General features: G+C 44.0%; 1 protein-coding gene across 5 annotated transcripts in view; it reads left to right on the forward strand.

Moving 5' to 3' along the window:
* LOC144179371 (thrombospondin type-1 domain-containing protein 7A-like) overlaps positions 1-13,542 on the forward strand; it is a 579,123-nt gene that overhangs the window by 549,393 nt on the left and 16,188 nt on the right. The window contains exons 28-29 of one of the 5 annotated variants that reach the window (XM_077707701.1): positions 1,084-1,174; positions 13,464-13,500. The exons of 3 other annotated variants lie outside the window; for them this stretch is intronic. In XM_077707701.1, coding sequence (XP_077563827.1) covers positions 1,084-1,174; positions 13,464-13,482 — 110 coding nt within the window. In that variant the 3' untranslated portion in view covers positions 13,483-13,500. The remainder of the gene's footprint in view (positions 1-1,083; positions 1,175-13,463; positions 13,501-13,542) is intronic. One more of the 5 variants, XM_077707699.1, reaches the window with a different exon arrangement.

Raw genomic sequence — 13,542 nt, forward strand, 5'->3', positions numbered from 1 at the left:
ACAGTTCAATTTACCATTCCGTGGTGACGACCTGTAATCGGCTGATGTGAACGAGTGCTCCTCACGAATAGATGTTTCTCTCTGTCTCGCCAGCACAGAATAACAGGGATCATGTGGGGCAGGCCTTAATGTTGGGAGAAGCTGCCGGGTGCGCATGAGCGAAAGAAAATGTCGCTGTATGCGACAGTGGCCTGTAAAACTTAGTACCCCCTTTCTTGGTGAAGTTTCAGATATTTGCCTTCTAAGCAAACTGCATCTGAAATTTCAACCAGTTAATAGTATCAACTTTTCGAGAACATCTAAAATAGACGAAATCAAACTATAACGAAGTATTGAGTTTCTTCCGCATTTGGGAAATAAAGCAAACAGGTACACTCCTCAATTAACCGATACTTCTATAGTCAGCCCCAAATGAACGAGTCTTCTTGTCCGACTGACTTTTTTTTTCAAAACAAACCCTTACGTGCGGTCGAGCGAGTGGAGACGGGGTCGGCTACCTACGCTTTTTTGCCTTAAATAATACTTTTGAATATTGCTTCATGACCTTGCTTCGTATTTTTAGACGAAGCAGATAATCTTGACAATATTTCCTTTGAACGAGCGCTGCTTTCTGGTGAAAATATTTGCAAGCGCATAGACGCAGCACTACAAATCGTCATTTATTGCTGTTTGGAGTAAACGCGTGCTGTTAATTTATTTGTGTGCTTTTAGCAATAAAAATAAGCTAGTTTAAAAATTGTAATTTTATTGCAGAGAAAGAGAATGACAGTTTTAATTGAAACCAGAAATTTACATGTTGTAACTAATAATATGTTCGCAAATTTATCTATAAATAGGCACAAAGGGAAATTTCAAATGCATAGGGCCGTATAACTGAAGGACGCAATTCGGAAACACGTGAATATAAAGGTGGACTAAAACACCTTTACTAAATTTTCAATGTCACGGAAAACAGATAAATGTACTTGAACATAAACGGTAGTGTCTCGTGGGCTCTTTCGTTATGCGGTTGTCAGCGGTTTTTAAGTTTTGTACTTGAAAGGAATGTGTCCACTTATTAGGTTTTCTTCTTTTCTTTTGCAGACGACAACGAATACAGCTTCTGGATGTACGCCATGATCTCGGTGGGCTCTGCTTTCGTGATATTTGTGGCCGTCACAGTCTACCTGATGTGGTAAGCCACCCTTTTTATAAATTATTTCCAGTCTAACAATTTTTTTTAACCTGTCTAAGCTCTCTAGAGAAAAAAGAGCGAAATAGTCCTTTTTCGTGCACAATTTCGAATTTATTTCCTGTGTTTAAAGGCTAATTTTCGCTTTTTATTTTCAAACTTTTCTGTTGCGTTTGCGCAGAATCCTTTGCACTGTCTGCGCTCTTGAAATTCGCAATTTTGTGCAGAGCATTCAGTTCCAATTTCCGGAAGCCGATATTTTTGCGAATGTGTGTACTTGGAACAGCGTAATGAAATTTTCAGAATTACTTTTTTTCTACTGCAGGCGTCGATTACCCGTAATCCTCGTGCTGGCCGCACAAAAAGCAATTTATTTCACGCTCCCTTTAATAGCAATTTTCATGAATGGCAGTTTTTATAATGAGGCGTAAGTTTTCAGCCTTATTTTACGAGCGGATGGTATCCCTTGAGTCACACGACAAAATATATTCTTTGTCTGCGGCACCATTCTTGAGCTTGATAATGGGGCTATTGCGCAAAAAAATGGAAGCATGGGAATGATGGTTAGGCATTCCGAAGACCTAGTTTATTATTGACATGCTTTATGGGATCTTTCAGCGTCCAGATAATGTTTAATCCAAATTGCAATGGCAGCTTCTGCTTGAAAAGTTGTCCATTAAAACACTTGCAAACATATTACAACATTCAGAGAACTTTGCAGCTCCTACACAATGCGTCGGTATCTACCTTGTAGCCAAGTAAGTCTTGTCTCCCAGACCACCGCCCTTAAAAGACTCTATGAACCATGGATTTGGATTGGATTTAAGACAGTTGTACTAAGTGGCCAGGACATAATGGGTGGTTTATTTACCATTGTGACTTCAAGCAGGTTTTATAGTTAGTTGTCAAGCAACATACACCGTCCCAGCATGCGCAAGTTGCCGTCCTAAAGCACCTTGTGATGAAAATTCAAAACCCGAGTCATTATGCCGAGAGAGCACTTTCTAACCGGCAAAGCGCATGTACTCAGGAAACAACACAGTTCGGTATTTCAAAAGTCCTGCCCTCCGTGCCAGTTTAGTTGATGTTTAATTCTGAGGCAGAGAGGTTACTTTTGAAAAAATAGGGCCGGGCCAAATATAATGAGTATTCCAACTAACTTTGTGTAAGTGAAAGGAATTCAAATTAAAACTCTAGTATTAGTATTAAAACTCTAGTGAACAACTCGCGACAGGTCTTGCAGTTTAGCTTCCTCGTCTGATCCTAAAAACACTGCCGGTGTTCATATGCTACGAGCGTAAGCGCTAATGATGGTCCCATGCGCCAGCTATGGTAATGCAATGCTCACTTCATTCGCCTAAACTCCTTAAAGGCACAAAATTCGCAGGAATTGGGTTGGACATAATCATCTCCCAAGGTGTCTTGTTCAGCTTAACAGCAGCTAGTGTTAATTTGAAATTCTGGGGGTATTTGTGTATTCTAGTTGGGTAATTTAGGGGAGTTGTGGCCAGATTTTTTGACGCTCAATGTCTTCTGTGGATTGGGGGCTCATTTTTTAGGCGCGTTAAAGGTAATCTTTTATATGATAAGGAAAAAGCGTGGTCTTGTCACTCTGCCCGAAACTGTTTACCGTTTCCCCTGCCAAGATAGGGCTTGCAAGCGACATGAATTTTCTGCGCTTTCCTTAAAGCCTGCATATAATTTATCGATCCCAGCAACGCCGAAGCCGGTTACGTAAAGACACGGCCGAATAGGAGGACTCAGAAGGAAATACTAAAAAAGTGTGGTGTTGCACTATGGCTCAATGTGCACGTCACGCTACCGGTTGTAAGAAACTTTGAGGATGCGTAAGGGTCCACTATTTGCATCTTTTTTCGATGTCGCAAGACTTTTTCAATACGTTGCATCACGTCCTGCTTAACTGGGAGCGCAAAAAAGTGATTATCATTGGACTGTTATCGCAGGGCGGGATGAATGAAAATGTCGTTTTTTGGCGGTTCTTTTGGCGTTGTTTTTTGGCGTTTGCTTAGGTTCAGGAAGAGTATTAGAGACTGCGCGTTTTCCGTATAATTGACCAAAGACTAGAATAGGTAGAGACGCGTATGAGTGAGAATGAACGAAGAAAAACTGCGAGAGCAAGAGCACGGTTCAGAACAGCGACATGCAGGCATTTATTCGATTCCAAAAGCCCCTCCAGGAATTTGTTAAAGAGGCCGCTGAAAATAAGGAGGAAGATATCCGTGGGGCAGGCATGCAAGAGAGAGGGAGTTGGCGTGCTTGGCTAACGACTAAAATCAGCTGCGCTCCCATGCCTGCTCGCTGTTCAATTGCTTCCGTGATAATCAATCGTCAGGATGTAGCGTTCTTTCTGGATATTCCAAACTCTGGTCAGCGCGTAGAAGATCAATGGGTTCTGATAGAGTTTAATTGTTGTGGCAATGCTTCCTGATGCACCGGCTGTACCGGCTTGTTGCTCCGAAAAGTCCTTTTCATAAAGTATTTGGTGGGTGTTCGTGTCTCTTTTATGCTGTTACAAACATAGGGGATTTGACGGCGTCATCGTGGATATCATTCTGGAGCTGCTACCTCTACATTGGCCATATATATCACCGCTGATCAGAAGGGGTCTAAATCACCGAGTAAGTAGTATGCGCAGGCTGGAAAGGAACACACACGTTATAGGCTGCAAGAAGACAAGGCGCGTCATAGCTACGTCTAAAGACGCTGCATTTCCTCCTCTTCCTGGACCTGGTGATCGCCAACACGCATTCACGCACGTCTGCTCACTTCATTCACAGGAATTCCGAAATTACTGCCGTAGATTAGTCAACCCTTTTACATAATATATATATCATACTTGCATTCCGCCGTTTTACCCTTCACTGTCATCGTGGATTTTACTCCGAAGTTTCTGGTGCATTTTTGTCGTCTTTATACACCAAACACTCCTTGTAACAATCCACCAAACTAGTTACCCCACTTCCTGCAGAATCGATCATAGCGCACAAGGATCCAGTGCCGTACCCACATTCACTGTCGCAGTCTTAGTTGACACTTTGCCAGTGCTCCCTCTGCAACGGTCGATATTCGTTTTGACTATACCCCACTTGACGCTCCGTCACAAGGCTCGGCCTCCGTCCGATCTGCCTCAATACTCCATTCTTAAAAGCCTATCTTGTGGGCCTACCCCGACGGAAAGTGTTGTCTTTGAGTTGACATTGCTGAGAGGTGCTGCCAATTGGTCAACTTGGCCCTATTAAGTCTTCGGGGCGTTGTTTATCTCATTTACCCTTTTACCCCTTTTCCGATATTTTGCGCATTCTGGGCCGGCATTGTATGCACGAAAAAGATTCCAAAACGCAGCACCCGCTGCCTTGTAGGCCTCATCGGCTTGGGCTGAGGAAATAAAATCGGGAGGGCAACGTAGCGGCCTTTCCAGGAAAGTTGGAGTGTGGTCCTAGGTTGCACATCCAGTTACATATTTTTAAACTGGCGCTTACTTCAGTATAAGTCGAATTTATTGTACACAATTTTAAAGGTGGGTGTCGGAAATGCTTGATATACATGATTTCTGGAAGTATTCGCGGTAGACGTTAGAAAACGTTGTTTCAAGTACACATCTAACCATATTCTAACAAAGCTTTTTAAGAATCGATAAATTGATTTCAACGGCAAGAGGAAAATTGTCGGCGCCTCAACTCCACTGATTAGCAATGTTCCCTGAAATATTGCGGGTGACCTGAACCCGAGAGAGTGGTTCACTGCATGAAATGTGAGTTTAAACCTTGGGGTAAGCAAACAGGGAAGTGACCAAGGAAACTTAGAACACAGCGCGCATAATGAACCGTATATTAAAGAAATTTTCTCCTTGAGGTGGGTTTTCAGGTGAAGCTTGTAGAGAATTTGTTGGGTTGTCCTCCGCGCCAAAAGTAAATCACACCATCACCATTTCTCGTTAAGAGGTGTTGGCGGTGAGCGCGACCACGGGCGGCGCTGCGAAGAGCGTCTCCGTGCCGTCGGCTTAGGGACTCTCGCATTTGTCGTCTGCTTCACTGGCGCTCGCTCTCACCGCTGTTTCTTTGCACGCAGTTGACTTTTGATGCTTGTCCGCAGCAGATTCTGCGTATGCGCAACTTTTTATCATAATAAGAGACAAAATCGCACACACAAGCTGAAAGCGTCATTTAAAGTATCGTTTTTTTATACCGTTCCGGAAGAAACATTGCTGGTGTCGCCACATTCCTGCGAAGCCGGCCCTGTGCCGAGCGCGCGGAGTCGAAGCTAGGCGTCACCTTCTGTATCGAGTAATCTTTCGACCAAAGCGTAGGTCCAGAGTCTAATAACCGACAACAGCGACACCTACGGCACTGTCGGCTTTGGCAGCAGGCATCACAATTCCCGGTAATCGTATGCAAGGTAGGACAGTTTTTAAAACCTTGCTAAACTCCGGAAAGAATTGTATCATATCGCTCCATGTTGTCACGGCATGCAAGTATGCCGACATCCACTATGAGGCGCAAAAAGTGTAGGTTGAGTTCGAAATAATGTAAGGTGTGTATAGGCGCGTGTTCGTTTTATACCAGGCTTCTAACCAGTATGGAGTCTTGATGAGCAAAACGAGTCACGTCCATGGTAAAAATACAGTGACACTACTTCGGACCTGGAGGGATATTTCGGCACATTTCCCCCACCCATACCTTCTTAATATTCAGATATACGTTATAGTAAAACTACGCTCAAGAGGGGGGTGGGAGGACAAAACATTATTTAACGGTAAAATCGAGCTGGTTAAGTGGGTGGCCTTCTCAGTCCAGGACAAGAGAGTACGAGTAATTTTCTTCAATTCAAGGAATGTTACCCCGGGTAGGCTAGGATTTCTTCTTTACGCCTGAAGGGGCTGGAGAACAATAAAATGCTGCTTGGACATATTAATCGGATTCAATTCTTGTTATACTGAAAGCCGGCACGCATATAATCTATGGCATTCGTTAGCGCGTATATCAAGCCCTCAAAACCGAAATCATTTAACTATTCAGGTCGAGATTCAGTTCCGTACGATAGCGATGGTTACAATAGAGATTCGGGGCGCAAAAGCCGCCTTCGACTAATTGACAACGTTGTCTCGGGCGCGATCGCGGTGGGTTAGTATGAAATTCTCATTGCATTTACACGTGAATAAACAACGTACACTGCGGATATGCACCTTCTTGCACGCGGTCATAACAAACCCAATTTCTGAAGAAGGTAGGTTATGCCTTACAGTCCGAATAAAATATCGACACGAAATTAGGGAGCCTACCAAACATCCCAAAACTGCTAATAAGACGTTTGTAACAGTTCAGAAAAATCACTGCGTTGGGCACAGAAAAACCAATTATTCAATACAAGCCAACAAAAGAAATAGAAGACAGCCGTTTTATTTCCTGCTGTGCAATGCTCGTGTGTGACCCTATGCTTGTAACATTGTATCATAAGACAATCTCAAAAACACTTTAGGGGAGCCTACGTATTTAATACTTATCGAGGATGTGTGAGCACTGAGCCTCAGAAATAAGCTAGAAAGGACGATTCGCACACCACCGTCTGAGCGATGCTTCAGGGATGTTGTTCTCTCGCTCCTCGTGTGTTGGAAACTTGAGCGGGATACAGCTTGAAATTATTCGGCGAAATCAGAAAATGGCAAAACAATAAATTGCTGGAAACACTTTTTTATTGCACTAAAGGATCGAAGCGGGCGATTTCTAGCACGGGCACTGCTGCCCCTCACAAGCGGACGACAGCGGCGGGAGTTTAGCAGCGGCGCGGGTGTAGCAGACGACAGCGGCGCGAGTCCTTAAGCCGACGTCAGAGCCACGGGGCGCCACTAAAACATCTCATCGCCAATAGAATTAGCTATATTTATAGGATATATACGCGGCGGGAGTTTTAAAACACCACTGTCGCTTCAGGGTACAGCGCCGCAAGTAGCAACTGAACTCATCAGCGGAATGCGCGGGAAGCGGAGGGGTGCAGCCGGTAGCGGTTGGCAAGGCGTAGGTATAGGTGGATTTGCCCGACATTCTAAGGTGCGATTTTCGAAGCTTCAATAATCTAGAGTGTTTTGGAAATCTTGAAATGTTAAGAACATATGCGAGTTACCAACATCTTACATGTGGCGTTACTTTGCAGGGTAGGTCACATGTACAATGTCAGCGAGTGCCAATAACGCTCTACCCACATAATTAGTAATGTATACGACAGGTTACCCTCCATGTTCCCAGCTTTGATTCGTGGTGCAATCTTATTCCACAAAACACATTTTCAATGCCGTAGTATTTCCTGAATGCAGTTTCGCGACAAGAAACACCGTTGCCACTAAATGTCGCCGCAGAGCTAGCGTGGACGGCTGCTTTAAATATGCTGCGGCGCTGGTATTCTTAGTTAAAAGAAAGTGGTGTCGTGCTCAATCAAAAGCAAGCCTGGACGTATTCTAATATTACCAAAGTGAAAAAAGATGAGAGAAATGAACCATGATCATAACCTTATCCGACTGTGCAAACGCGTGTAATGTCACGCTCATAAACGTTCCCGTAAGCAACAAGGATGTGTTTACAAAAATTAACCCCGCATGGCAAGGAAAAACCGTTGCTTCATCCGGGAACACAATGCTTAATGACATAGTTTCAGGGTAAAAGCGCGGTGCAAACCTTTACGCGGATCCTAGGACAATTATGCCTGGAGGTTCTTCCCTAGCTTCCAGTGAGATGCTCTCAGTTTTACAACTTAATGGGATGATCGCGTTTTTCCGCGTTTTTATAGGCTTAAACAAACGAAAACTATGTCGTTGCGCTGCAGTGAAACTATTGCCAGAAGTAGTGCGCTTAAAGCGAATCCCTCGGCAATAAAAGCTAACCCGTGGACGTTAGCACTTTGTCAAGCTCTGGCAGTCACTAGGTTTAACACAGGTGGGGAAATGCTGGGATTGTAGCCCTAAAACTAGAATTTCCCTTACTGCCCATAAAATTGCTGCACTTGCGGGAGCGCGGCTTCCGCTCCCGGGATCTCGTGCCATCATTCTAGAAAAATACACGGCAAAAAGCCTTCGGTCACAGCCAGGTTTTCTCAATTTCCCCAACGCTTGCATGACCCCACAGTCTTCAAACTGGTCACTATATACTCGTCTCTTCGAACTAATGTTTGCAATGTGTCCCACAGTACATGCTCGTGCGGAAGCCGTTGGGAGGGAAGCTCGTCGAAACGAATCGGATTAAAAGCCTCCCACGTGTTCTCGTTCATTTAGTGCACCCAGAAACACAACACGTGTACCTGTTTTTACTTTCAGCAGGCTAGTAACGCCTAACACCTAATCATTGAGAACACCGAGGCAAACTTGACATTAACTAACACCCGGCTGCGCACTCCAATGCTCCTGCCTATGCCGGTAACAAGAGAAGCGCCGAATCGCTGCGGAACATCGCCCTTTAATGGCACATGGCTGAACCTTGCGCTTCGGGCACGTGTATGCCGGCTATGAGATGCACGGGCCGGCGAAATTGTCGCCTCATTGGAAAGCATGAACAAGCACAGCTCACAGCTCACGGCGACAGTGAAGAAAACGCGGAACGTGGCTGCGCATTACATCGAGCAACCTGTAAATGGATATTTGGTGCTGACATTACGTTTTCTTCGACAAAAGCGAAGCTTGAATGCATAAAACACTCTGAGACCATTCTGTAACCAGTTGATTTTGCTTATTAGCGTGCACGTCGTAACCGAATACGTCGAAATAGCACGTAAGCATTTGATTCTGAAAATTAAAATTTCTGTTTGACATTCCATTTTTGTAACAAGTTAGTTTTTGGTGAGACGATTTCGATGGGTCTCCTCCTCTTTTGTAGCAATTAGGCGCTATAGTTCATCATAGATTCCTTAAATACAATACCGGTAAACTTTGGATTTCGTATTCGAAATAATTTTTTTTAGGAATTTGTACCGCTACATGTTTGGTGCATGACTGGTAAGACTCCGGTACCCCCGCCCACAGCGTGCTGTCAGTACCGACTGCTTGTTTCAATGGCAGGAAATTTGGACAAAAGATAGATTGCAAAGCGTCAATTGATAAAATCAGTGTTTTGGCACCGTCCAAATTAGATGAAAGCGCTAACATTTATCAAATCCTCAAGCCCGCCACCGCTTTCATAACACCTGACATTTCTCCAAAAAATTTAATTATAAGAATCTCCCGTACCAGGAAGCGTGATGTCACCGTTGAAAAAGGAATGCAAAATTGGACTTCCATGTCATTGCGCGAATTGTAGTTAGTTTCTTCAACAAGACATAGACAACATATCCCCCCTTACTACGAAAATTCGGCATCTGTGGATAGTTTTCCACTGTGAAATTTTGTGCTGCAAAACATTTACGACTTCGACGTCCGTTGTTTATTTTCTTCCACAAAGTCATTGGGGAGTAGTTGAATGAACAACCGCGTTTGGCAGCGCTGCATTAACGGAAAATTAAGCGTAAACAGCGGTTTACGCACGTAATGCATGCATTAATGCTGTGTGGTCGCTGGACTACACAGCGCGGCGATAGGGGAAAAGCTGTATGGAATTCTGTCAGTTGCTTACTTTCAATACAATTATTGATTTTTTTCCAGTGGAGAGTTTTGACGGGTCCTCGCGATCCATTTGTCTTATGAACGTGCTTCCACGCATTTGCAGTTTTGTCCGCGATGCGGCAGTATCATCCTGGCATGGGCACAGTCGGTATGGGGTTACTTGAAACCGACAGCAGTCAGTGGGACACTACGCGGTTGTGCGTACGTCCTCCGTGCTCCGTACAAATGCAGCTTATTTACAGTCTTTCGTCGAAAAATTCTGTGGTTTGCTCAAGGCGAAAAAGAAGCATATGCAATGTCAGTGGCGTCAAGAAAACAAATGTATCGCGAAAGGCGTAAAAACGAAAACAAACAGGTGCATGGCGGGTAGAGCAAAGAACGTGCATGGGCATTAAAACATCTTCCGCGGGGCGATGTGCCAGTGATTTGAGATAGGCGCCCGTGTGACGGATTGCTAGCACAAACGATTTTTGGGAGAAAGTTGCTTGATACTTTTGTCACACAAACAAAGGGTGTGTTAAAGTGTCTTAAAGCCCATGTAATTCACCTCACACATGGATAAGCTTATTTTCCAGAGGACTAGCCAGATGTGAGGTTTCGAAACAACTACGAAAGAAACCCCATGACTACGAAAGCACTTATGTGCAAGGTTATATTAACAGAATTTACTGGTCATGCTCGGCGTATTTATTACCATGCGTATTTAATACCATGCTCCGAAAAAAAGCTGCCTTTTCTATGAAGTGCTGGCAGGATCAGGGAACTTGAAAAACCGACAGTGTGCAAGTAGATACACCAATGCAAAATAGGAGCGTTGCAGATGCACGGGAATGTCCAAAACCTATGCTATGACTGCAAGGCAGTCCTCGCTTGGGCCCAATAATACTGTGTGACAGGTTCACGAAACGCTCATAGTTAATGCGCTGTCATGGGCTCCGAGACGTTATAGAATTTTCTTTCCGTGTGTTGCTCGTTTTAATAAGCAACGCCTATGCCGACTCAATGGTAATAGTCGATCAAGCTCCGGAATTAAAGCAGCCATGCCTCTGCTGTCGCTGAATTTCTAATAGCATTGCACTGTTTAAGAGCCTTGACATTTTTTCTTGCCGCATAAAGCCTGGCGCTTGGATGTCACAGCTACACGAGCCTGTTGGCGTTGCTGAGCATGAGGTCGCGGGTTCGATTCCCGGCCGGCCGCGGCGGCCGCTTTACTGATGGGGGCGAAAAGCAAAAACGCCCGTGTGTACGAGATTTTGGCGCACGTTAAAGGTCCCCAGGTGATAAAAATTAATCCGGAGCCCTGCACTACGGCGCACCGCATTGCCTGTGTTGCGTAGGCGCGTTAAAACCTACAATCAATCAATCAATCAATCGCTGCACCAGCCTGCGCCATATCAGCCTCATGACAAGAGAGGAACAGCTTCAAGCCTGGAAGCATTTCATGGCAGAACAACAGGTGTCGAACAAGGTCACCAAAGCAACGACACAGGTCCAAAGCAGCCGGTGGAGGAGGAAAAGGCGTTGCGTCTCCGTCCCGGGACATCAACTTCTTTCATGCGTAGAAATAGCGGAGGAAAACCGCGTGCCCTGTTTCGCCTTCACCTAAACGGTCCACATGGCGCCGCTACAGCAGCCTGCTCATTTGACGCCGTGCGTGCTTGGAAACCTTCACAGCCATCTTGAATACGCGCAAAAAATGTCGGATTTAGAACTTAGTAGGAAGCCATGGGCTGGCGGTCGCTCTTTTTGTAGTCGTGAAAAGTTCAGAACCTATCTGAGATGACGGCGAATTTTCGTGCATCTCAGTTTTTCACTGTATGTAGACTAAATTTTTCCAATGCTTGCGCTTCATGCTTGCGCTTCAATACCAGTTTCGGTGTTCGTGCACGCATAACAATGTAGTTCAATACAATTTTAAGAAATTGTTCGAGTCATCTAGCTGTAGTCGCAACTGTGATCAATGATTGCATATAAGCGCTTATATATAAACACCATTATAAACACTTAGAAAAGGTTTAAAATGGTTTGAACAAACAAGCTCCACTGCATTACACACTTCCTCCGCTCGTCTGCTTTTTACATTAGAGAAGAGTTTTCGGATTATTCACCACGAAGTTGGGAAGACAAAACAAAATAACCCCCTAGGCTGTTTTGTCTTAGTGTAAACGCGCAATTTGTGCCTCACGTCCAAGAAGCACTGATAAAACATGCTGTTAACGTCGATTACAGGGTTTAAATACAAACTTTCTGTAATGTGACCAAAATACGCCTGTCTGTAGCCGACACTGAATCACGGTCTTTGGTTTTGTTTCGGAATCTTTACCCGCATATTTAAGATGAGCACAATCGTACTAACAATGCTACAAGTTTTTATTGCTTTAGGCGCAGCAGTGTCCCCAGAGTGCCAAGTATGTGCCGCCATGCATTGGCAAAAAAAGAATGAATACCGAGTTGAACACATATAGCAGTTACAAAAGTGCAAAAAGGGGTTATAGGCAAAAGGTACTTTTAAGGCCTGAATAATTTTTAGAATATCAAAGAACAATAAAAATAAACTCCCACAATAAAAAATACCGAACGCGCCCGTAACATTATAAATGCAGAATAAAAGCCCCTATAACAACATGAAACTCGTATACGAAATCGTAAAAAGCGCCCACCCGCGTGTTACTCCCTCCATATGCACAAAAATGTACACGTGACAAAACTATCCGGTTAATCGCTATTTTAGACTGACTGAGAAGAACTGATCGAAGGCAATTAAAAAACGAAAGGTACACAGATTTACAAATCAAAGGACCTTACGAACAAAAATATCTGTCTCGTACAGCATCATCGCAGAAACAAAACAATAACCAGGCAAGGAGAAACAAAAAAACGCAAAAATTATGAAAAAAGCACCATTCCTGTAACGGCCTCTACACGGAGAAATGAATGATTGGCGACGTTATCACAGTTATTCGTTGTAGTATTTTGTCTATATATACGTTTTTTGTCGTGAAAAAGAAATTCTGATAAACGTAACCGACGCAGAAATGCTTTAGCAGTAGCAGGCAACCTTCGGAGTTTACGTATTTTTTAATTACACTTTTTTTGTATACGTAATATAAAATTTAGCACATGAACAAGGCACAAGGATTCATCTTTCTCTTTCTTGACTGTCAGTGTGTGGCATGAAGGTATTATGCTGCTGTAAATGCACCTTATAAATATTCAATTTTCGAATGAAGTAGGTGTGCAACATCGCTGCCTTGATTGACTTTGGGTAATTAGGGACTATGTGTCCGATGCATCAGGTTACAAGAAGCCAAGACAAGAAAAACCTGGCTGGCGTAAAGTCACTTTCTCGACCTAGCTCCGAACCACAAATAACCGGCATATTGGCCGCGCCTTTCTGATAAATATGAGTTTATGAACTTTGCAACCCTTCATGCTAGACTAGTAGAGCACAAAATTTACACTCCAGATGTTTTTTTGCAAAGCAAAGACGGCCCTTACAATATGTGGATCAGTGTGCCGGTAACTAGTTATATCAACCGACAAGTTGCCAACTTTCACCAGTTACTATACACACGAGGCATGTTAGCAGGTTCCCACTCTTCATAAGATATAGCTAAGCCTTGACTAACACCTGCTCTTTCTCTCTTTCTCTCTCTTTCTTTCCTGGCTCCCTACACTCTCACGTGACTGCAGCATTCCAGAGCGTGATTAGAGAAGATTTTCAAGAGAAGTAAGTCGTCAGTCATGTGCTTACTTGCGCATCGCTTACAAG

Source organism: Haemaphysalis longicornis, unplaced genomic scaffold (genome assembly GCF_048455015.1).
Source record: "Haemaphysalis longicornis isolate Haplotype H1 unplaced genomic scaffold, Haemaphysalis longicornis Haplotype H1 scaffold_4, whole genome shotgun sequence".
NCBI lineage: Eukaryota > Metazoa > Arthropoda > Arachnida > Ixodida > Ixodidae > Haemaphysalis > Haemaphysalis longicornis.